This window comes from Aquila chrysaetos, chromosome 2 (assembly GCF_900496995.4).
Source record: "Aquila chrysaetos chrysaetos chromosome 2, bAquChr1.4, whole genome shotgun sequence".
NCBI classification, from domain to species: domain Eukaryota; kingdom Metazoa; phylum Chordata; class Aves; order Accipitriformes; family Accipitridae; genus Aquila; species Aquila chrysaetos.
In genome coordinates, this window is record NC_044005.1 from 53,003,971 (window position 1) to 53,029,987 (window position 26,017).

Consider the following 26,017-nt stretch of genomic DNA (forward strand, 5'->3'; position numbering starts at 1 on the left):
TTGAACATATTTCCTGCATGGTATAGCAGAGAGAGAACGTGATGTACATGTGCTACATCTGACATGTGAGCTCTTAAATTTAGGTAATTGGTAAAATTGGCTCTGGAGGCCAAAGACTTGGCCCCCTGGACTCAGGCCTCAGAAGTGCCATGATTAAGCTTCACCGGCATAGGGAGGCACTCCACTGCACGCATAGCTGGGAGGGAGGAGAGATGGCAAACCAACTACAGCTAATAACATCACTGAAGGCACTGTTGGTGCAGAAGCAAGTACGTGAGGCAAGAGCGAGCTGTGCACAAATGCTGGTAGCTAAAAACTGGCCAAACTGAGAAAAAAAGGAGGGGAGTGAAATTAGGCTTGATTTTAATAACTTTGGAAATGACATATGGGAAAAAATATAAAAGAACATATGGGGACACCCTTGCTCCTGCAGCTTTGCCAGTATCCCGCTACCCGCCTCGCTGTTTGGTGAAGACGCTTCCAAACACTTTTGTGCTGCTGCCTTTTTATGCTGTGAGCATGGCCCGGTGGCTGTTCCACAATTTAGCGCACAGAAGGAGGTTTGCTTGAATACCATCTCAATAAAGTTTGTTTACAATGATAATCAAACATTATTGGTCTTTGTGCTGAGTGCACAGTGATTTAGACTCACAAAACGGGATAGAGCCAAGCTCGGGGAAAGCAGGGGGAAGGAGGGCACCTGCCAATACGTGAGGCTGTGCCCTTCCTGCAGGTACAGGAGGGTTCAGAAGTGATGTAAGGACTTGGACACTCTGTCCGGTTCTTGCGGTGCAATGAACTGCAGTTCTGCCAAACGGCCAGTAATGGCCCGTGAGTGCTCTTAGCTCACCCATTTGCAAGGTGAAACTAAAACCTCAGATTTTTAAACCATAACCTCATGGCACTTCTGAGCCCTACGATGGCCACAGGAGGAGCAAAGGGAAACCCCTACACAAATTTCAGTGGAATTTCTCAGCTCAGATGCTGCCCCACTGCCACTATTTCCATGCTGTTTACTTTTATAATAGTAAAAATTATTCCATCATTTTTTGCTTCAGAGGGGCTTTTCCTCCAGCTTCTTCCCCTCTTACCATGTTTCTTGTTGGATAAAGGCCTCCAGCATCTTCTTCTGTCTCTGTTGCAGATGATCCCCTGGCTAATTCTTTGACCAGCCCTTCTGAGACAAGATGTAGGAGGTACGTGGGTTTGTGAAACCTGGTAAGCACCACCCTGTGTCACTACCCTTACGGGGGTACTGACAGGGATCTCAGCCTGTTACTCCCTATAATTAGGACCAAGCAGGGATGCAGATATTGCATTCAAGGTGAGCCCAGTTCATGGTTGTAACCAGCAGAAAAGACCAAGATGAATGGTGTTGAGGGTCCAGAAATCAGAGAAGCCAAAATGTGTCTCAGACTCCCAGGTGAAGAAGGGGTCTGGTCAGGAGCAGAGTCTCAGGGTAGGACGTGAGGAAGACCATGCTCTGGAGCAATGCGTCACCAAGGCAGGGCTGGCCAAGAGCAGGAATCATGTCGAGGAGCTGGGAACCAAGGTCATGGCTGAGTAGAAAGCAGCCAGGAGTAACCAAGCAAGGGCTGGGGAGGCTTCTGGAGCTGAAGGCAGAAACAGGGATCAGGGACAGGGCAGGCAAGAACGAGAGGCAGAGGCCAGGAGGAAAGGGCTGGGGCGTAGCTGCAGCAATGAGAAATACTGGGCTGAAATGGTCAGCGCTGCCTTTTGTATCTAGTAAATGCAGCAAGTCACCTGTCAAGCTTATAGACCTGGAAATAGGGTTGCAGTCAGGGAGGCTGCTGCTTGACCCCTGCAAGGGTTTGCAAAGCTTGTCCAAACTCGCAGTGGGGTTTGTCCAGTGCTCACTAAAGACTCTGTAAAAGACCTCCACTCAGCTATGAGAACATTAATAGTCTGAAGAATATATTATTTTTCTAAACTGGACAGACGTGGACACTGCTGGATAATAGCCATTTGCTTTCAAATTTTCATGCTTGAGTACTGAGCAAAAAAATATAGCCCTGCAATAGTTTTTGACTGGCAAATCATTCTAAGAATTAAAGAAAATGTGGGGTAGACTGAATTATCATAGAAGTTATCAAATGAATCATTAGGAAAAATTATTCTTAGCCAGATCACTGCTAGGGGCAAGCAATAAAGAGAGGAAAAAGGAGGAAAAGGAAAATGCCTGGGGCAGTACCCTCCAAGTGTGACCACCACACTAATAAATTAGAATAAGAGTCATTAGGAGGTGCAACAAAGTGGAGAATTAAGGCCCGAATCTATGAAAGTTAACAATCCAATGCTAATGAAGACCTATCTAGATATTTGAAAGGAAAAGTAATAAGGAAAACTTTAACAGAAGGCATGCTGATAAAAATAATTTAGTACAAAGCCATGTCCCAGGCATGTAGGAAACTGCGAGGAGCTCACGGTGGCTGTCTCAGCGGGGAAGACACTAATGCTGTGGGCAGGTGTCCTTTTCAGGGCCACTGGAAATGGTTAATGAGCCTCGTCCACCCATGGCAGCTCATCACCGCTCCTCTCCGAGACGTTGGCTGGCCAGGACCTGCGGCGTTACCCCCGCTGTTCTGGTTGAACCCCCCGAGGAGGCAGCCAGCTGCCCTCGGAGGCTGGGAAACCGGGGTTGGGAAGGGGGTTGGCTGCAATTCCGGTGGACCCCCGAGCTGCCCTCCTCCCTTCGGGTCGGGGCGAAGGAGGAGACGGTCCCCGGGCGCAGCGCGGGAGGTCCTGCCCCCAAAGCCTGCCCTCCGCTGTCGGTGCAAAGTAGCAATAAACGGCCGGCGTCAAAACGGAGTCTTTCGCCGGCGTCGAAACAAAACACGGCGGTCCGCCTGAAACCGTTTTCCGTGCAATTTTGAGCTTGTGGAGAGTCTCGGATTTTGCTAATTTTTCCTGATTTTGAATATGAGTTTTGTTTATTTTTCAATGTCAAAACATTTCCCTGGCCAGGAAGACCATGTCCTGCTCAGCTGCGGCAACAACCTGAGCATCTTTTCAAATCATCTGCAGCTTTTGTTGTCAGAACCGTCACTAGTTACTACCTCATTTCTGCTACCCATTTGACGCGGCTGTGTGGGACATTGTTTCATGATCTGGGCTTCTTTGTGTTCCTCCCCTGAAACAATTAATTCACGACAAGACAAGTAATATTTTCAAAATGTTTTGGTATGAACTGTATCTTTCTTCATAAAAGAGTTGTTAACTGTTCATTCCCTTTTCACATGCGCAGATCTTTTCCAACGCTTCGGCAACAAGTCTTTCTTGAAAAGATAAAACGTGTGGTGAATAGTTAAAAAAAAATGATGCAAGGTAAGTATATCTCCCTGGCTGTTACAATGCATTGATTTTATTAAGCAGTATCCCATTGTGATGAGCTGCTGGAATGGAAATGTTACTTCCTTCAAGGTTTACATTATGTTATTTAGACATTTTTTAAACTTGAGGTTGACAATCCCCACAGGAGGCGGTGATGGATGCAAGGGGAGTGGCAGGGAAGACAGTGAGGGAGAAGAGAAATTATCGTAGATGGAGCCAGCAACACCACTATTTTCCCCCGTGTGATTATATTTATATATTTGCCTCATACCACAACCCTGTCTCTGAGGGATTCCTTGAACATCAACTTCATTAGTTACGAAGGCAGCAATCCATAACCAATTTTCTTTTCATGTCAAGCTTGTTCATGTATAAACCCAGCCCTTTTGTTGGAAACATTTGCAATTAATCCCACAAACAAAGAAAATGCAAATCGTACAGTCTACCCTAAGCAACCCTTCTGACTCAAGGCCCTGACCACCAACTATTATACACTAAAATGAATTGAAATTCCCACTTTGAGTCTAACCTAATTTTCTACTGATAACAGGCATAGACTCCCAGAAGCATTCCATGCATCTAGATAGTAACATCCTAATTTCCTTTCCTGGTAAATGTTTTAAATAAGATTTTAGCACCAAAGGAAATTAACCTTTAAATTAATTGTAATTATAAAATGCCATCACCGATTTTGTCTTCAGACTAATTACTTGCTATTATTTAAACAAACTGCACCTCCTCTGAGCTTTAAGTTTGTTTCTCTCTCCGCAGCGCAGTGCCAAATGATCACAGACCAGGCTGCGTAACGTCTGCCAAGCCCTATGACACCTTGGACTGCTCAGGTCCATTTGCATCTCAAACGCAGCCAGTTCCACTTGTCATGTCTTCCTGGCCATAGGCTTTCCCCCCTGCACTCTGCAGCTCAGACATTTTTCAGCCTGTCTTTTCGAAGCGGCGAGCGCGCCTTGTGGGATGCGGAGTGCCTGTGCTCCGCACCGGTGAGAATGAGATGCTCAACATGGCAGGTCCCCTCCAAGACAGGACACGATGGGAAATACCGACCCAGGCACCGGCTATTGATATGTGCAGAAGGTTGATGCTGTACAGGCATCTCGGGGAATTTCCTGAATGTTCCTCGTGGCACTGTGGCTCTTCAAGGCAGTTCTCTTTAGGATGACAAGCATGAGGCAGTACCATGGGATTTCAAAGGCTTCTTTCCCTCTGTGCTTCCGTCAGCATCCTGACAGCCGAAGGCATCCCATTTCCCTCCCTTTGGTTTACTTAGTTCGCGTAGCAGTCACCACACTAAATGAAACAAGTAACGGAAAAAGCTTCTAATTTAGCCACAGGCTGTAAATCGGAGAGCGCAGCTGAGCAAAACCAAGCTGTAGCTTCAGCTTTTGTGGCGTGTTCAGTGAATTTTCCTTCATGAATGACCTGTTCAACAGTTGGAGAACAACTGGAGGCTGTGTCTGATAAAAACTTTCTTGGTCCAAACACGGGTGGACGCTTTCAGGAAGAAAAGCCCGTTGTGGGAAACTAAATACAATGAGACCAGCTCTGGCTAAGGAAGTCCCTGAACTGCAAATTGCTGTCGGGATTTTCTGGGAACCACAAGCGTGCTGTGTTCTTATATGGCAAACAGATATGGAAGTAAGCGTCAGCGTAGTCTCAGGATTTACAGCCATATTCACCAGAAAATGGGAAGGGATATAAAGAAGCAGAATTAATAGCTAAACGTTTGCTACCCATTTCTCTTTGTTTTAGAGATTTCTAAGCAGGGATGGAAGCTGAGGTATTATTTCTCTATAGTGTCTCGTTAAGCAGATTGTGAAAAGCGTTTGGCACAGAAATAAAGTGATACCTGAACATATTCTGGACTTCAATAGTGCCTTTCATCCCGGAAGCTCAAAGTTATGAAGCATCACGCCTGTGAGTTTGTCCCTGTCATTATTTCCCATTTTAAATACGGGAAACAGAAGTATGGAGAGGTTAAATAACCTGCCCAAAGGTGGAAGGCAGCCTGTAACAGAGCTAAAAATAAAAGGCTTTTCTACCTATCCCATCTGTTTGTCAAAATTTCACATCTCTCACATCTAACTAATTTAATATTGTCTTTTAAAAGAAAATCTTTGTCATCACCTTTGTACTTCCCAGGTCAGGCCTAGGATCCCAGAGTAGATGATTGTTGTTTGGCACTGAGTTTATTGGCACATAATGCTGTGCTGTATTGCTCACCAGTAGATATCCCCTGTCTGGCGTATTGTCTTCCTGAATGTTTTCAGTAATTCAACCAGAATCTTGAATTCAGGTTTTTATGAGGGGTAGTGAAATCATTTTAAAGGGTTATCTAGAGCTTTACTTCTGTGCCAGACATCCCCAAAAGCTGGGCTCAAGGGAATATGCAGCAAAAAATCTGCTTAACCCAGTTGCAATTTCTTTTTGCTTTGCAGTTTACCTGGAAACAATGCCAAGAGAAAAGAAGATAGTGTGTGTGCAAGTTGGATTCCTGCTAGTGTAAGATAGCGCAAAGGCTGTACCTCATGGTACTCGGGGACCGGTCAGACAGGCTGTGTTTATGCCCTGGTTGCTTTGCCATTGTGTTATGGTAAGTAAATGCTGTTTCTTCTCCCTATCTGGGTCTGCAAGGGAGCCTTCTGCATTAGGATTTCACTGTGGGACACAGACTGAATTGGTGATTTTCTCTAGGCTGGGGTTCCTTCCCAGCCAAACTGACCCTCTAATAACAAGCCAATCCCTTTTCCCTCAACAGAACCTGCTAGACGAGTGCAAAATTCCCACTTCAGTAACCCAGGTTTCTTTTTTAATTGCTTACAGACAAAAAGGCCCAGGAGGATGCTGCTTTATTGCTTACATTCCAGGGTTTTCCACAAAATATCTGTATATTTAATAACATTTTCAAAAATACTTTGAATTTTCCTTTAGTAAGGCAGTAACAGCTTATAGCAGGGAGCCAAATTGCTAGTGAGGAAATGCACTTTAAACGAACATCTCAATGTTATTAAAAATAATGTGCAGCCTTTGAAAAATGCAGGCCTAATACGATTTTGGAAAATAAATGAGGAGCTCCAATAAGTTTACAGCCGTTGGATGCCTCCAAGTAATGATTGTTGCTGACATTTTCATGCTTTATTTTTAATTGCTGCAGCTAATAATGCTAATGAGGTAAGAATGACAATGGCTTAGGCGTACCAGTGGCAACAGTGAAGAGGAGAGCGTTGAGTTGGCAGCAACCTTGTTGAGCTCGCCTTTCCCAGATGGAGACCCGAGGGTCTCCAAGCCTCAGCGTTCCTCCTCCCTACGCGGCCACAGGGACCGTGATGCAGAAGGGACCTTTGGGAATGACAAACCGCCACCAGGAGTAGTAGCCAGGGAAAAGCCACCCTTGTCTGACCCTTGGAGATGGGTGCTGCAGTTCGGCTCCGGTGCACCCAGTGTTAGAGCACTGCTTGGGACTGTACCAGGAGGGAAAGCAGCTTCCACTTTAATCCTTGATGCAGAATTAACCCAAAGCAGATTGTTCTCATGAAAGGTAGTGCGGACTTGTGCTTTGATTTAGGGGGCCTGCTGCTGGATTTATTTGGTGTGTGAGTAATTAAAACCTTTAGACTTGCTGATTCAGCCCGAGTTATGATCCCGATTTGATCACTGTATTGTTCCATTCCTAATCCTTTAGTGAGGTTAGAGCAGGTTAATCTTAGTGAAATGTTTGCTTAATTCTATCCTTGCTCATTTGTTCTCTTAATAAAATCTGCATAAAGAATGGAGAAATAGTAATTCTTTCAGCTTGTTCCAATTACTTTGAGAGCAAAGCTAATTCAGCTGAAGCAGCCTAAGAGCAACTTGATTGTGTTTCTACAGTTGAGGCTCTGTGCCAACAGAAGATGTGGCACCCTCTCTGCTCCAGAGCAGTGTTGATACGTTCCTCTGGTTAAAATCTGAAACATGCCCATGTCTGGCTTTTGGATGTTGCATGACTTTCTCTCTGGTCTCATGCCTTGCTGCCCATTCCTGCCAGGCTCAGTGTTTCTGCCTCTTTTGCTCCTCTTCTGGACTGCTGTTACTTCCATGGCCCGTTAGCAAAGCAGAAGAAATTGAACTGAGTGTATGGGTGTTCACGACGTCCGCTGTGAGAAGCAAAAGGCTTTTTCTGTTGGCTCTGTCTCATCAGAAGGGCTTTTTCTATTGACTCTGGATCATCAGACAGGACTCGTGGCTGAATGCCCCTTTGGCGTGACCCACTATGGTGCAGTGGCGTGGGAGAGTTACTTCGGGGTGACTGGTTTTACCAGAGGATCTTTCACGGCTGACACATCTTTAGCACACGGAGGGAACACCAGCTGCCAACCTGCACGCAAGCACAAGCCCAGCCTCCCCCCTTAGCAGGTACGGATGCTAGGCAGGGGGTGGGCGGGCAGCAGACTAAAGCTCTTTTCTGCTATCCTAGATGTCCACAAGTCTTGGGGAGGGTGTATGTTGTGGGCAGGAGGGGTGTCTTCATCCCCCTGTGCCACTGACCTTGCTCCATAGCAGCACGCAGAGGTGAGGAACTGGAAAAGTGGAAGAAGAGACTATGGGAAGAGAAACACAGCTAGGGGATCTGAAGTGATCTCAGACCAGACTCGCATATGCAGGAAGCTCTAGCAATGGCTCTGGGACATATTCTGCTTTTCCTGAAAGCTTTTCTCCTTCGCACTCGCTCGGTCTGCATGAGATGACCCCATCTGTGAACGTATTGAGAAAGTTACACTTAGGCATCTTCCTCTGAAGTATAAATACTAAATAAATCCATAAGGGATACATTACTTCTCAGAGGAGTACAACAGATGGATGTGTTGCCAAAAGGGAGGGGAAAAGGCAAGAAGATGTATCTAAATGGAATTGAAAGAAACTAAAATTAAACTGGAGCAGCGGGTATCTGTACGGACTGGAGCCCCTGGCTGTCGCAGCGAGTGCTCGGCACACGTCAGAGTGGATGTCTGAGCAGAGGGAGAACTCGAATCGCTCTCACTCTCTGCTACATGCAGCCTCTCAGTAGAAATTAAAGCTGCTTTAATTTTACGACACCTTGAGGGGCCAAATCCAATCTGAGCATTATTACAGTGTTGGGACAACTCAGCCACAGAAGTTCCCTTTTTCTCTTTTTTTTTTTCCCAGCCACGCTTCTGAACCTCACCCGAGGGAAAACTGCGGAGCCTGAGCTTGCGCTGGCTTCGTTGCGCTGGGTGGGGATTCGCTCCGGTACCTCAGAGGGATGTTCACAGATGGGTAAGATGGCTTTTTGGCTGGAAGAGGAGGCCTGGCTGAGGTGTACTAACAAAGTAATAAGAGCCTCAAAATAGGCAAGACGACAGCAAGGAAAGGTTCAAAGAAGCATGACGAGCTGTAGCTTCTGAACAACAGGGAGCTCCCGCCGCAGTGAGCAGAAAACAATACCATATTGGCCACAGCACTTTGCTGCCAGGAATGGCGCTTTACAGACCATGGGAGAAATCTCTCAAATGTGCTCCGACTTCTGTGCTTGTTTGGTGAGCCAAGTCACAAGTCTTTTCCTCGCTTTTGACTTATACCATGCCCAAAAGCATTACAGAAGAGTGAAAAAAAAAGATTTAAGCCCTTAGAAGAGAGGGCAGAAAAGTATTAAACGGGATTTTGTTTTGGGGGGCAAGGAATCATTCTCCTCCAGCTTTGTGGATAGTGAATGCACTTAACGGGAAAGTAGGAGAAAGTACGTATGACTGGGTCCTTCCCTAAAAAGACAAGACCTGTTTGTGCCATACCCCTGCTCCACTTGCTTTACTCTTATGCCTTCCTCGCCTCCACAGAAACGCAAAGACAACTGAAAGGAGGATAGTCGGAAAGACCTCCAAAGGGTGGTTTGATTTCGGCACTAAATCTCCCCTTGACGGCTCACAGTGGCACTGGATTGCCAATAGATTATAGGGTTGCAGCTATTTTCTACGCAGGAGAACACACAAAGGAACCCCCACCAGCCCTAGCAGTGCTCTCAATCAAATAAAAACCCTTTAGCTTCCTGTTGCAGAGCTCTCTCTAGGATTCATGTATATTTTATCAAAGTTACATGCAGTTCTGATACTTGTTTCTAAAGTGCTTTAGTATGAATCCCAAGATGTACTGAAATGCTGCAGTGGCCCTTTTTAAAAAATCAAGGTTAGACTAGAGAAAAAATGAAATGGCTTGACTCCATAGCATGTAATAAGAGCAAATTCTGCTCAACAGGCTTCTATTGATATAAATAAGCAGAAGAAACACAAACATACATCTATATGAAATAATTTCGCTCCTTGTAATTGTACCCTGGGAGCAGCAGGAACAAAGAGGAGCTCCACAGTTTCACCTGTCATAAATGAAGGTCCTGCAATGATCTAAAGCTATTTTTTTGCCAGAAGTGCTTTTACAAGCCAACACACAACACAGAAGAGCTATGCCCTCAGTGGTAACCAATTACTGTGAAGATAGTTAATAACAATCTGGACTAAGGAAAAAAAAAAGAAAAAAAAAAAAAAGCTTGTATTAATCAATTGGGATTTTTGCTTTTTTTATCTATGTCTTAAGCTAAGCTGTGAGGAAAAAAATTTCAGAAGAAAAGAGTGTGTATTTTTTAAGCTGCATTTCACAACTCCTTTGTCTTTCAGGCATTTGCAAATTTTAGATCAAGAAGGATGGACAGAAAGCATGCTCTGGCTACAGTATAATAAGGCATTTAGGTTGAAGTCAGCAAGAGCCAGCATAGTGGAGGGGTGATTTAAAAAAAAAGAATTCATTTTGTATGTAATAAAGCTTTAGTACTTACAGCTGTCCTCTTCTTCAGTAATACATTTCACAACATAACAGGCATAGATGAAGCCCGCCAGCTGAAACAAAAGGTAACAGCGTTAAATGTAAAGCAAATGCAATAGAAAAACAAGAATTGGTTTTAGAAAAGCAACAACAGAAACAGAAATAACAAAATTCACCAGACTCTGTTTGATGAGGTAATGATAATTCTTCACAACAGTTTGGTAATTTTAATTGGAAATAGCCAGGGGAATTTTGCATCTTTCTTGAAAAACAGACCCTTCAATAAAACTTCCAAAAATTGATCAAAAATTTTCCGTTACCGAATTGGGTTCTTTTTAATTATTGAAAACCAGAAAACCAAATGGGTGGTTGGATGGATGGACTTTCAGCCACTGAAAATGTAAATATTTCTGTCAAAATCAGATTTGTCATCCAACAAAACCTGACCCTCTGGCAGAACTCTGTTTTTAGCAGAACCTTGCCACCTAAACCAAAGTGGAATTCAGTGCACTTGTAAACCCACTTTATAGTGATACTTTATCACTTGAGATTAGTGCTGTGGATTAGTGGGACTTGTTCCCGTATCTGTGATAACCCCCAAGCCTCAAGACATATCTAGCACTTTGCATGGGTCTGGATGTATTTACATCAGCATCGCGTGCTGCAGCTGGCAAATTCATATCTTGTTCCCTTCAGTCCTCTCCTCAGAGCATGCCCAGAAGTGAATTGTAAACAGAAGCAACAATATTTAAAGAAAATGAAAATCTGGAGTGGTTCTCGAGTACCATGGCAAATTGCTTATCTTACGCTATCACCTGAAAAAATAAAAAAAGGGAATAAATGGCCAATATCACACATGCCATGGGCCAAGTATCATGTGAGTCCTCCGCTAGTGCCTCCACCGAGTTCTATCATCACTGAGAAGTTACACCAGAAGCAACAGAACAAATACTGGAGCAGCAGCACGTGCCACGTGTCGCATGCTTTACATGGCTTCCCTTACGTGTAGGTCTGGAGAGTTTTCTCTGCTGATTGCCAACAAACTGTTTTTCATCCTTTAGCTCATCACTGAAGTTTGCATGGTAGGATGTCAAAAGAATTCCGGTTGTTTGATCTCTTTGTAGTGAAAAGTGAGCCGTGCTGTCGAAATGTGTTATTCTGTACAGGTCACCTCACAGAGATCTTTTCATAAGCTGCAAACCCAACTGTAGACTTTGGGAATTAGTTCTTTATATGGATAAGAAAAATGCCTAAAGGCTCCAGCCAGGACTGAGCTCTCTGTGTGCATGGCACAAAACCCATAATCTCCGGCTGAGGGAGAAGATGATCTTAATTTCAGACAAAGTAATCAGTGGGTCAGACAGTAAAAAGGGTGAAATCTGGGAGAAGACCATGTATTGTTATGAATGCTGGTTAGTGCAAATGGATTTTTTTTTTTTTCATTAATCCAAGGCACACCTACAATCACTGCAATATTGTGGGTTCTTAAAACCCTTAATATTACCTGTATACATGAAATGCAGACAGATCCATTCTGTTTCCTAGTGCCTCTATGCCTGAGGCAGTGACCGTGTCTAATTTACTCCAGCTCTTACACAGATATTCCTGGTATTTCTGTCAGTTTTCTATGTAGGAAGCTCTCCATACCTATGAGTGCTTACTTCTAACATCTGTACGGGTGAGAGATGGCTATAGGGGAAAAAAAAAGCCAGCCCCAAGGCTTTTCTGAAGAGATTAAGACTTGATTTGGAGATCACACTGCAGCCAGCATAGATGTTGTCTGCTAACTGCTAAAGTTCCTGTTGGGAGCCCAGAAACTGCATTACAACAGAACTAAATCATTAATTTTGTCATTTATTATAAATCTGCCTTATAGTGCTGCTGGGAAGATTTTACACCTGGGAAGGATGAAATATTCACCGCTGGACACAAAGAACGCACTGTACCAAGAACAGTGGCATTCAGCTAATATCAGCATTTCATCTCCGTTTTATTGGATCACTCTTTCCTTTGGTTTCTTGGCTTCAAGACAGAGGGCTAATTTGCTCCACTGACTTATGCCCTGCATAACCCCATTGACTTCAATGACATTACATGAGGTTTAATTCAGCAATGAATTAGGCCCAGAAAGGTTGTTCATAAATGATTCCATTCTTGGATGTGAACCTTGGCTTAATAGTTTCTCTGTTCTCTTTTTACAGACCATCAGATCCAAGATAGCTGAATAGTTGCATCTCTAGTAGGCCACAATGGTAAAGCTTTTCTTGTAATACAGTTCAATACTTTACTCTCTGCTAAACGACCACAAGTTCACATTATTAACTAAACTCTCACAAAGCGCAGCAAACAAACTGTATCACAAACTGTGCTTACAACTGATCTTTTAATTGTATTCAGTTGCATCCCTTAAATGTCTAGGGAACTTCTTTGATATATAAGTAAATCCTACAGCATTTCATCAGATGAGCTTGCTGATTAAAAGAGTGCCTTAAAGCTAGAAATTGTTCTGTTCTAAATACAAATGGAAGATTGTTTCCCATGAGACAAGCAGAGTTCATAAAATAAACCTCCCCTTCTCCCACATTTATCCAACCCTTTGCTTGGTACACATAATAATTTTGTTTTAATTTGAACATCACATTAGTGTTTTGGGTTTTTTTTTCCCTCTTTTTTAACCAAGCAATTTATCAGTTGTAATCCAGCGACAGCCATTCAAGATTTATCTTCTAATTGCATCATCATCAGAGGGCACACCCTCAGAGCTGAGGTTAAGAACGAAAAGTGGCAGTTTTTACTTTGAGGATGCTCAATGGCCTGAGCCCCTGGGGACTACAGAGACCTCTAGGATGAAGACCAGGAACATGCTTTCTCCCCGGTGGACTAAGACTTCCTATAGGAAGGGTACAGCTCATCTGTGCATGCAGCAGAGATTTCTTGGGGACCAGTCAGCTAAAATTGTTAATGAATTCCCACACAGATAAAGGGCTCTCACAGAATTTACCACCTTTGTTAATAGTGCAAGGTGCATTTCTTTGACTCTAAGAAAAACACACTGCAACGTACCTATGTACAGCACAAAATAAAAAAAAATATATTCCAAACAAAACACTTCACTGAACACACTCCTTCCCCTGGAGAAGAAGATGAGGAAAAAAAAAAAAAAAGCAACAACAAACCCAAATGATAGAGGTTAGTCACATCACTTAATATATTCCTGGGAAGCCTTCAAACACAGCGGTGCTGAGTGCAGTATGAGAATTACGCAGAGCAGAGTCTTCGTGATTCAGTATATCAGAAAGATTTTTTTTTCTTATGGGAGAAGGAAGGGAATGAGTCCTCACAGATAGAGAAGAGAAGGAGCCTGACTGTCTTAGAAAATCAGTTTAAAACTATGAAAGCTAGCTTGAAAACTCTTGTTGCTTTGCATCCCTTTATGCCTTTTTTTTTTTTTTTTTTTAATTAACTGAGCTTTCTTTTATAAACCATGTAGCGATAAAAAGAAATAGGTGCAATGAACAGAAGATCAGTTCTGGATCCCAGACCCATCCAGATTAGGTGTCTGCATCTGTCCCATTCACATTTTAATGCTGTAGTACAGGCCTCCAGAGAAGGAACCATTAACAGCACTCCTGCTCATTTATACATACAGTGATTAGTGAATGCATGTTTTTATGAACCTCATTTTCTGCAGCTTGAAAAAATCTGCTCTTTACAACTTTCCCTGATATGACCATATGAGAGTATAAATGAACACTGCTCTTTCTAAAAGTGACACATTTCCCATCCCTGCACCAGCTCCCTGGGTGTTACTTTGATGGCATCTGATGACCATTTTTATACACAATGATCTCAAACACTTTTAGAATTTTTTTAATTTTTTTTTTCATCTATAAACACCTTGATGAAACTACCATTCCTTCTGCCAAGGAAAAAATGAAGACAAGCAAAAGCCTAAAATAAATCAGCAATACAATAGCACTACTGAAGGTTTGGCAATGAGATTAGTTACAGAATTAAGTTAATGCATCATATTGCCTTATTATAGCCATACAAGGCAAACAACAAAGTAGACAGAATATTCCCCACCCAAGTCAGCAATGTCCTGTTACACTGTTAGAGACTCTTAGCAGATCCTGAGTTTTCTGTGAGTGTACTTCCAGACTTGCTCAAAATGTCAAGTGCTGTGATCAAGCTTAATCAGAATCGGTATTGATCAAAATCCTGTCTTGCTATTTTTCCTCACTTCTTTTATGGAGATGAATGTTTTCATACACTGCAAATAGCACCAGATTTGGGAAGAAGGCTATTATATGAAAACTCATCATTCCTGGTCAAGGCGCCCACCTTTCCCTCTTTTAAAGCAGTTCTATATAGATAATTATTAGGAGTTATCTTTATTAAGCCGGACACCTGAAACAAAAGAATGGCAGCAAGGAAGAAGCCAAAACTAAAAGTGGGTAAGATCTGAGCGGGATAAGGTGATGAGGAGAAGGCTCAAGATGAAGATGAATGAGTTAAGGGTTATGGAAATAGTACATGGCCTTGGCTTCACTGAATGAGCATGTTTTATTCTATAACTGGACTTTGTCAGGGGAAATGGACTTCAGACTCAAAAACCCCAAAACCATTGTGTTTTCATATGGAAAGATGTTACAGTATCTTCTGAAACAGCTGAGGCTTGTGTATTTACTTTTCATTATTAAGTTTTTGCAGGATTCTACAAACACTGTGGTTTTAAGACCTTAGTAAAAAATGGGCTAGTTTAAGCAATAATAATGCAGAATTAAATGGAGGTTAATTTTGGCCCTGGGAACTTTATATTGTAAAGCTGTGATGTTACATGTCTGCCCATGTGCAATTTAATCATATTTCTTAAGCTTACAGGGGACTGCACATATAAAGCTTTGTAATGCTGTGCATTTAAGGAACATTGTTTCTTTAAAATGGATTTTTGGAGGCTGGAGATACATATATATATACACACACACATTATGAGCAACTGAAGAACTGGAGAATTACTATCTAGAAAGCTTCCAGTGTATTGATTCTCGGAAAAATCATACTCATTATTCAGCAAAAATGGTGAGACAGAGACCTTTCTCTCAATATCTGTAGAACTAAGTCAGTGTCATGGGGGTTCTAAAGCTGCCCCCTGCAAAAACCCTTTCAAGCATGATTTCGCTGCCTGCAGCAGTGCCGCACTGGTAAGTGAACATCATTGCTGGAGTTTAATATAAGACTCAAGCTCTGTTCCATGGAAACGACTCTGTTGAGGTATGCTTTTATTTGTGCTTGCATTTAACGTTATGAGAACCCTGTCATTCCTCCAAGTTTAACTATCTTTCATCATAAAAGGAGCATTGGAAAACTATTGATATCAGGCCAGATTCCTGATGGGGAATGTAGACTGTGTGGCCTTGCAGTCATTATTCTACAGAATTAACTATCTATGTGCTGTCTGGAAAGAACAATTCACTCGTACGGCCAAGTAGCTTTATTCCGTGCAACAAAATAATTATTAAAGAAAGACAATGTTAAATTGCCATGTCCACAATGGTACCTAGTGGGCAATCATGAAATTTAAACCCAAACCAAACCAAATCCATAATTTCTTAGCCTGTGTTGTCATCAAATTCTTTTTCTTTCCTTTCTTAAGCTGAAAGCTGCCCCAGAGGTTTTTGATTTTTTTTTTTTTTTTCAACAGGCACAGTAAAAACATGAATCATAAATACGGACAAATCTGGACACATTGGAAAACAGAAATGTGATAAAAATTGCATTTATTTCAACTAGTGGATCATAATCTTTTTGTAACAGCTGTCTAGAAGGTGCTTAGCATAAAGTCTGTCTTTATTTCTCAGTGGACTATTCATTTTCTGGAGATTTCCTTTTTGTATAAGCATTTGAAGATCACCATGAAGACCTGCTAGAATGCTTTTGTTTGAAATGCTGCTGGGAGCTTGAGAGTGGTTCTGTCTTGTTCAGGGCAGCCGTTCCCTTAGTGTCTTCCCTGGCAAGCTTTTTCACCTGATGAATTGAAGAGACCACAGGGGCACTGAAAATCACAGCACTGTGGCTTGTCAGATAAGAGCTGTGCAAACCTTTAACAATGGTAGAAAGCAAGAGATACTTACCTGTTTTGAAGCTGTATTACAGACACTCGGCTTGACCCAAATTTCCTGAAAGTTTAGTGAGACTTTTCTGCAAATCTGACCTCAAACTTTCCACAAACCTTCCCTCTTCCTAGGTATTTCAGTGTGATTTATGCTTTTGATAACCACATGATATTTGGCATTTTTCCATGATTTCATCTCACAGCTAAAGAGTAGGATGCCTTTTTTCCTGCTTCAGACATCAAAGACAACCCCCAAATACAGGGTCTACCAGCTCGTGAGAGACGGAACCAGGGACTGCTGATTGCTGTCCTCTGTGTTCGCTCAACTGCGGACCATCTTGTAGATTCAGGCTCGGTGCCAAACTTCACGTTCCTGCTCCTGCAGGTGAAACGTCCCGGCTGGGACTCTGCTGGATTCCCTCTGGAAGCTGAAGCAGGCACGTCTCAAGGGGCAGCGGGGAGGCCACAGCAGGCTGACCAGCGTTGAACTCCAAATCCCAGCTTAGAGCAATGATAGGGCTGGGAAGCTGGGAGCAAATTCTCCACCAGCTGCATTCGGCAGGTACTGGTTGCAGCTCAAGTACGCGTTGCTCAGTGCAGGCTGAAGGCGTTAGCGCTGCAAAAACCACCTTGTTAAAAACTAGAGAACTTTTAATTTTCTTTTTTCTGCTTTTGTGGAGTTGTCTCCACTTTACCTTTTCTCACTTGATTAGGGTTAAACGATATATTTGATTACATATTTTTGTTAATTCCATCCAAACTGAGTCTATGGGAAGTCCTGAAAACAGAAAAGTTTATTGCTCTGTTTCCTCTCAGGGCATAGCTCTGAAACCGAAGCTGTCACTGTTAGAACAGAGCTCTGATTGTACAGGGGTCAACAGTGTGCAGTGACTGCGGTTCACATCAAAGGGGGTTAGCCATTAGGGCTGTGTATATTGGGAAAAATCATCCCATTTATTTTTAAAACAAGGCCAGCTGCCTCTATCCACTCGGCAATAGCAAAACAACAAAACAAAGAATGAAGTTGAAACAATAAAAAACAAAGTAAAAGGCTTTAAAATACATATGCTGGTCATTCTGTCAATAATAGGAATGGATTATTAAAGCAAAAGTGTATATGCTTCTGTATGTGGGCTTTGCTCTGAAGGTTTTATAGCAAGAAAACTTCTATGGAAAAAAACTTTGGACCTTTTTCCCCTCTTGTCTCTGGGAATGCTTTGGAATGGTTTAATCATCCGGCTTTGGTATCTGACTGCCTTTGGCAGCAGTAGCTTTTCTTATCATTATGTCTAACTGTGTGTCACCTTTTCCAGACAGCCACAGGATTAGGATAAGAAAAATTGGTTCTTTATGCTGCAGATCTAACAAAGCCACAGACTGCTCACAGCCCACCAAATGAATGCCTAGCATTTTAAATTGAACTGTGTTAGAAGAAACAGTTGATTATCAATGCTACTCAGTCTTTTGAGGGGCAGCAGGAAAAAAAAAAAAGCATATCTGAAGTTTGTGCAGATTGTATAGGGGGAAATATTTTGATGGTACACAAGAACTCTGAATTCCTGATAAACACACACATATGAGTGCTTCTGTTCAGTGAAAACCCATCCCTCCATGTTGAGGCACCCATATGGCAAGCGAACCTCGACGATGTGAGTGTGAACACTGGGCCCACGGATCCGGGGCACAGGAGCATTCAGAGGAGAGGGAGTAGAGGATGAGAAAGGGACTAATATGTTGTTCCTCAGGATTGTGGCCACCCATGAAAACTGTAGAGTAAAAGTTCAGAAAGGAAGCACAGGTAATTTGCTCTTCTCCATCATTACATGTTAGATTAAGTTAGAGCAATGCTGTCACAGAAATGGCAAGAGCCAGAACATTTCATCAGAAGTGAGAGAGACTTTCCAGTAACAAATGACTTTTTCCCTGTGATGCTATTTGTTTTCCCGGTGATGAATTGCTGTTTATTTGAAGACTCTCATGGCGCTCACAGTGTCAGGACGCTTCATGGTACGTGACAGCTGGCACTACACTGGCGTCATGGTGGTGGTCCTGGTGTAACAGCCTAAAAACGCTCGGATCAAAGGGCTCCTGCGATGGCTGGTGACGGTGACGTTGACAAGGCGGATTGATTTACGGTATGCAAAGTGCCCAGCTCAGCTGAAGCAGCTCTTCAGGAACATGAAGAGTCAAGTTCATTACTTCAACTTACACAAAGAAAAACAAATAGGGCATTCATAGGAAAAGCTCTAGATGGTGTGGTCTAGATGAATAGGGCCTGAAGGGGTAAAACCCAAACATTGATTGGTTATTAAAATACAGTAATATTCAGAAGTCCAGTGGGAATTGTGGACTAACAGCAGAGGAAGGAACAGATCTCTTTGACAGTGCTGTCAGCAACAGAGCTGCCAGGAAGGTGACTAAGTCTGGGGGAGGCTTTGCCTGTGCTCTCTGCTGGCTGTGCCCATGCACAAGATGGAAAGGTGGGATTTCTGACAGGATACCCTCTCTCTCTTGCAACACATGTAAGGAAGTTGAGGAAGAATTAACCTATCTTAACCAAATAGCTCCCTTAAAACTCATGCTCTGGAGTAAGGAAAGAGGTATCTCGGTGAAAATACAAAGCAGTCTGCATAGGGTTCTCCACATCATTGTATCTCCCTAGGAAATGCCTTGCTTAGCACAAACATTTTGCTCTAGATGCACAGTGTAAGAGCATCAAGTGTCAGGGGGGTTTCAAGGTCAATAAAACCTCTTCCTGTGGCATCTAATGTTTAAAGTAACTGAACTCAGCTTATGTTTCAATGCTATTTTTCCTCTCAGCATTAGCCTACTGCAGGCTTTTTTCCACCTTTGTAATCTATAATAAAAGATATCTTTCAGTGCTACCTTTTCCATTCACCAAAATCAGCTAAGCAGGCTTCAAAAAGCAAATACCAGAGCGCTTTGTGAAACCCTTCCTGCAAAAGGAGAACCGCTGGAGAGTTTAAAGGAATATCACACCATGCAGCCTAGGCTGGTACGAAGAGAGATTACCCTCTAGAGCCTCCAAGTGGAAGGACAGTTTGAATTCCATGGCCAAAGGCACCTTTCCCCTTACAGCCCTTCTCCTGAAGGGCAGGGGAGCACTCCTTTGTTTATGCAGCATGAAAAATAGTGATCTCCTTGGCCCGAATGGAAATAGCTTGATGGCAAAGGTCCCAGTCACCGCCTGGGGTGGCAGAAAACGTATGAATAAATTCTGCACTATATGTGACCAAAACCCCCTTGATCCTTTTAGCTGAAGATTCCAGGAACACCATATCACACGAGGCATTTGGGGGAATGACGAATTATACAGAGAGAACATTCTCGGAAAGGCCGTGTCCTCAGAGTCTGTGCCTCATTGCAGAGAGTTAAGTGGATGAGTTATATCTGACAGTTTATGAACCTTGTTAATATAATGCAGTACCTGGGAGTGTGCCAGCCACAGTGATCAAGGAAGTCTAAATTAGACCTCTGCCATGGACAGACATCGGATGCCCATTTAAAACTAAATGTTTCACCTGAATCAGGCATGTCTCTCGTTATCCTCTAAAGCAGTGAGCATCAGCTCGAAGCTCTGTGTGGCTCTCAGTAGCCAGCACACATCTCTTCCCTACGTCTCAGTAAGATGCTACTTAACATGCTGATGCAGAAGCTGCTCTGGTAGGAAGCGCACAAGCGACGGCAGCACTTTGACATGTTAGTCTTCATGAAAAATGTGAAGTCTGTGGGTTTTTTAACCCACATGTCGTAAAGGCTGCAGGTCTCTCACTGTTCCAGGCACAGGTCACTCAGGGCAAGCCATGCAGTGGCACACTGGGATGCCTTGGCCCCTGCAGGAGAGGTGAGGGAAAGCTGCTGCGCCAGCAGAGAAGGACAACCTCCATCCAGCCTCCAATCTGGCAATGGACTGCATGAAGTGAGAGAAAAGGCCAAAGCCCTTTTTCTTCTGCTCTGGCAGCAGCACACGCAGTAGCCACCATGCTGGTACAGCAGCTGTGTTCCTCCTTTGTCCCTGAAAATGCTCTGCCTTTCTCAGAAGCTCCCAATTCCGTGACGCAGAGCCACAGCACTCTCTAACACAAGCTTCACAACAGCACAATCAAGTCTTTTTTTTTTTTTTTTTTCCTTACAAAATCTGTAAAATAGAGATAAAAGTGCCTGTTTCACCAGGGCCCTGTAAGATTCCAGTCATCACTATGACTTTTGGTTTGAGATTTTGGATGGGAAGCATGAAAAGTGCTACAGCTATGTATTCTATTCTACATTGTTATTAATCCATTAATATCAGAATACTCTGCGAAGAATAAGAGCAATGTGGTAATGCTTTATTTTTAATATTGTTTATATTTAATTTTTGTATTCCAACTCTTTATAGTGTCATTTTTTTGTAATTCTTGGACTCAGCTCTAGCAGAGAACAAACCTTTGGTAGACAGATTTGGTGTTATTGACTTGAACAGATGCACCAAAACTTTGAAAAATGAAAGACAATGTTATATCTTACTGAGGGTCAGAGAAGAATGATTCTTACATGCTTGGTTCTCCTACATCACCAGTTCATTGCCAGAATTGAGAAGTGTGACCTTATTTCATCTGGTTGTATTGCCTTGGCAGAATAAAGGGCAGGGAGGTTAATTTAATTGGCGAGACATGAGAGAATGCGATACGACACTGTGCAATGAGGTCCAACTCGCACAGCCATCTTTGAAGACAGCCAAGCTGTGCAGCTGCATAGCAACACTAAACATAGCGTAAAGCCCAAACACGTCATATTTAATGAGATTTTTTTTCCCCTGGTTTCTTATATATCCACAGTAAGTGGACAAAGTTCTACTGATAACTTTAAAAGTTAATGAAAGAGGTATAAGAGTTTTAGGGAAAGTGTGCATAGTGTTGAGTTAGACCTCTCAGAAGAAGGAACAAAAGATTCTGTTGTCGCAGGTCAGTTCTAATCATGTTTCCAATTCCAGAGCTTTCATCTGGAATGTTTTCTATGATTTAGCCTATTTTCAAATATCCAGATACATGATGCTAATGAGCAACAAAGTTATACCTACTAGGAAGCATCAGGAGGATGTTCCAAAAGAAGTTAAAAAACATTAATTGCAGTATAATACACCGGAGAACTGCTTGGAGAAAAATGAAACAATACCTGAAGGCATAAAGTTTGTTGTCAGAGGGGAAGGAAGAGTTGCCAGCACAGATGGAAAAGGAGACCAGGTGCTTGGGTGCACACAGGCATGCTGACCCACCCTTCATTTTCCACTGGTGCCCTAAAGGTAGATCTGATGTCAATAAGAGAATACTGGGAATTAGGAGATATGTCTATACTGGCCAACAGCTTTCTGTTACATCTCCTTTAATCATGGATACCTTATATCATCTACTGAGACACAAGAGACACTACAGTTTGACCCCATCTCTAGATAGGTAGTTTGGTAGAGCCCAACCTGAACCTTACCTTAATCATCTGAAACATAACATATCCGACAAATATCATTCTTAAATACCTTGGCATTGCCAGGTAAATATGGAAATCACCCTCTGTTAGGAGGAGTGAAGATAGAATCTGACAAACAGTTGATGATGTTGTTTGGAAAAACCTTACTCTGAGCTAGCGAATCGCCCTTACCAGCTACTTTGGACTTCTGCCTTCCACAGTGACAAGGTGCCAGGGATGATAACTGAAGCAAAAAGATGTATGTCCTGCTGTTACGAATCACTGTGAAAAGTGATTACTCCTATAGGCCATGTATTTGCAGGAAACTAGCAATCCATTTTACCAAATTCTGCTCTGTGATTTAGACAGAAAGTTTAGCAAGTTCTTCCACACTGTACTTACATAAGAGAAAGAAATTCGGCAGAGTGGACAAATATTTTATACAAACTAAACCTGACATAGAAGCTCCATTTTTAAATTGACCAAGGGACTAAGGAGCTCATTTATGACCTTAGGGTGGAGAAGTGTGTGAATGAGTTTTGAAAGTGGGATTTGAGAGCTTTTGACAAAATTTTATCTTTTAAAAACATCATATCAGTTTAGGCATCTATTTTATCCTATTTGATAGCAGTGAATGCAAAGTGATAGCTGTATTTTGTCCACACAAACTCCAGAAAATTTCAATTAAATCATAACTTTTCTTGATAATCCTAGCTAATCAGGTGAATAGATCCTGGAACCCTTCACTATGGAGGAAAACAATTGTCTTTCAGTAACTCCGTCCCTATTATTCTTTATTACTTTGTTAAATGCCGTGCACATCACTGGGAAGGTTATTGTAATTCTGAAGGTATGCATTAATATATTGTTGGATCTAAGATTTAAAATAAACCATCTTATCTTTGTGATATCTTTCTTCTTGTTACAGAGGAGCTACACTTTCAAAAAAAAAATCATAGATTTGTTTGGTTTTTCATGTTTAGTGCAGTGAAACACTAATACTATCTTTTGAATGCTCAAGAAGATACATAGTTCTTGGAAAATGTATAACACAGTATTAGCAGGCAATAAATCATCAATCTGCAGTAACACAAGTCTGCAGCATGAACATGGAAACGTACAAGGTATAACACATTAGGTATGCAAGTCCAGTGGAAGGCCAGAGACATTGCAGAATAAATTTAGAGTTATAGAAAATGGAGGAAAAGCAAACAGAGTCTGAAAAACCCCCAATGTTTTATGCCAAGACAAATGAAACAGCATCCAAACATTCAGTGAACAGGGACCGGAGTGGCAGCAGGCCTTATTAGACATAAAAGGTACAATTTGCAAGGTTTGACATATGAATGTGTTACCCAAATAAAACAGATCCTTTGCCTGGATGTCTACAAACCAGAGTTGACACAGGTCCAATAAGCGGGTCTCTGTTTCCCAAAGAACTGAAGCAGATCAGATACATTAATAATACTGAAGAAATAGTTTAAAATTAAAGTTGAAAATGCCACCAGACTCCACACCCAAAATTCATTAGGGCAGAAATGTCCCATTTCAAAAAGTGTTACAGGTTGTGTCTAAATGACCAGATTGGTTAAACTGCTCTAATCTGGTGGTCTTGGTCCCTTCACTTGAATGACTGGAGACCTGGTTGGGACAAGCACAGCTCCTGCTTAGCACTTGTGCCCAGATTTTTCTTCTGGGGAAACCAGGGCATCAGGAAGGAGGACAAAAGTGTGTGCTTAGGTCTGAGCTCTGTCTAGGCATGTGAGAGTGGAGATCTTTCTTTCACAACCTTCACAGTCCTTTGTCCACATTTTTGGAGGCCTGCTGTTCCTCTGCAATCAAAGCAACAAAATTGCAGAGGCAGGTGGCTGTTTATGTGCCCAGAAAGCCTGGGTGCTCACAAGTTTCTCATGAAAAGTCTGCAAAATTGCCACCAAAGGCATAATTCCACGACAAGGTGTTAGACTTCATGCTTAGTATGTGCCTGATTAGCAGGTGCTTGCTTTTGAATTTCACTCTGAGCTTCAGCGTGCAGCAATCTAGCCATGAAGGAAGACTTTAAACAAATGGGCAGCAAACAGATGTGAAGGCCTACTGGTGTTCAGAGAGATGTTAATTGCATGATTCATGAAGATATCTATTTTATCTGGAGGATGGCACCTAGCACAAAAGCCTGCTTTGGGATCCTTTTGTTCCTCATTCTGATCATTTGGTCAAGCCCTCTCATCCAACTACAACACAGAATCTGGATAATGAGTCCCTGTCCATTTGACTTGAATTTGACAGAGTCATCCTAACACTCTTCTGTGTTCTTCTGGGGACATCCTTCCAAATTCCTTTTGGCCTTCTTTTTAGATCATTACATTACTGTACCAAATATGAAGGTTCTGATGATGGCACATTTTTTTCTTCATTCTTACATTGATTTACTTGTTCTTGAGGTCTTATGGAGCCCACTAAATAGTGCAGTTGTCTTCATTGCCCTTGCTGCTGCGTCAGTCAGGCACAGCCTTTCACTACTGAGGTTCTTCCCTGATAATATTTTTTTCAACCAGTTTAGGGTCATCATTTCCGTCTTTCACATGGACCCTTTTGCATGCTTTCATTATCTATGGCTTCTTCACACTGATCTTGTTTTTGATAGATGTTATTATGGGGAGGTTCTATATTCTAATATAATATCTTTTGTCTTCTATAGGTCAACTACTCTGTTTCCTGCTATCAAGCAGCAAAAATCGTGGTCATATAGTTTCTATTAACCATCTATCTATTGAATTCTTGTGCTATTTCAATCAACACCATTTTCCCCTCAGTCAACCACTATAACACACATGGAAAGATGTAATCTAGTCACAAGTATACTGTCATGTTGAATTAGCAGCAACATATGCAGCAAAACTTAACGTAACATGTTGTTTGAATGTAATGACTGTGGTAGGCATACTAACTTTGAAATACTCTCCAGTTACACTATCTTTGTCATGAATTATACACTTTTCCAAAAACAGCAAGGTAATATCAAGGCAAGCCCTGTGCTTAGTGAGGGATTAATGGAGTATCAATGTACTGATGTTTCTTTTAGGAGCCAAATATTCCAGCTTGTTGCTTCACCCTTTGTGACACAGGGGAATGGCCGTGATAGAAATGTCAGACTTCTGTTTTGCCCTCAAGTTTCATTTGCTCAGCATTATTCTAGCAGCTTCTGAAATTTTCACCCCCAGAATCATGAACATAAGTGACGACAATTTTAATTATCTTCCTTTTTTCCCCATGAATGCAAAGCCAAATACTGTCTAGCTATCCTGTGTAGTCACTGGTGAGAGACAGGCACCTACAGAGAGAACAAATCAGGCATCTAAATTATCTAAATTAGGTTGGGATGAATCTCTCAAGAAGTGTATGGTTTTTTCCATGGCTGGGAAAGAAGCCCCGTTGCTGTCTGGCTTCGACTAGATACTTTTAGATCACTGAAGAGGTGGCTTGAGGTTAATCCTACTCTAGCAGAACAAAGTAGGAGGTTCAGTGTTTCGATATGCCTATAACAATCTTAAAAATCAACAGAATTTAGAATAAGCAAAGACTAGAGGACTGTGTGATGGGTTGACCCTGGCTGGATGCCAGGTGCCCACCAAAGCCGTTCTATCACTCCCCCTCCTCAACTGGACAGGGGAGAGAAAATGTAACAAGGAGCTTGTGGGTCGAGATAAGGACAAGAGAGATCACTCACCAATTACCATCACGGGCAAAACAGACTCAGCTTGGGGAAAATTAACTCAATTTATTACCAATCAACCAGAGTAGGGTAATGAGAAATAAAACCAAACCTCTAGAACACCTTCCCTGCACCCCTCCCTTCTTCCCGGGCACAACTTCACTCCCGGATTCTCAGCACAGGAGCCGGCAGGCTGGGGCATCTCCAGCCCTGGAGACGCGTGCTGGTCCTGGACAGGCGCACCCACGGGACACACACCCCCCCACCCCCCATCGGACGCGGACGCCCACCCACGGGACACGACGGCGGGGGACACGCGGCCGGCGCACAGGGACACCGGGGAGACGCACAGCTCATGCGTTCATTCCAGCTTTATTGGTGGAGCCAGGGCCTCAGGAGTCCGGCAGCATGGAGTCGGCGGTGGCCGGGCTCCTCGGGACACTGGCTCCGCAGACGCCCAGTGCTGGGCTCTGCTCAGCAGCGTCGGCTGCGTGTCCCGCGCCGCCGCCGGCTCCCAAACCGGCGGCGGCGCGCCGCGGGTGCGCGTTGCCTCA

General features: G+C 42.8%; 1 protein-coding gene across 3 annotated transcripts in view; it reads right to left on the reverse strand.

Annotated features, from left to right (window-relative positions):
* The window catches only part of NKAIN2 (sodium/potassium transporting ATPase interacting 2), a 569,020-nt gene that overhangs the window by 19,520 nt on the left and 523,483 nt on the right, over window positions 1-26,017 (reverse strand). For all 3 annotated transcript variants that reach the window (XR_003921409.1, XM_030000711.1, XM_041120375.1), the window contains exon 5: window positions 10,187-10,247. Coding sequence is in view for 2 of the 3 variants with exons in the window: in XM_030000711.1 (XP_029856571.1) it covers window positions 10,187-10,247 (61 nt within the window). In the remaining variant the exon portion in view is untranslated. The remainder of the gene's footprint in view (window positions 1-10,186; window positions 10,248-26,017) is intronic.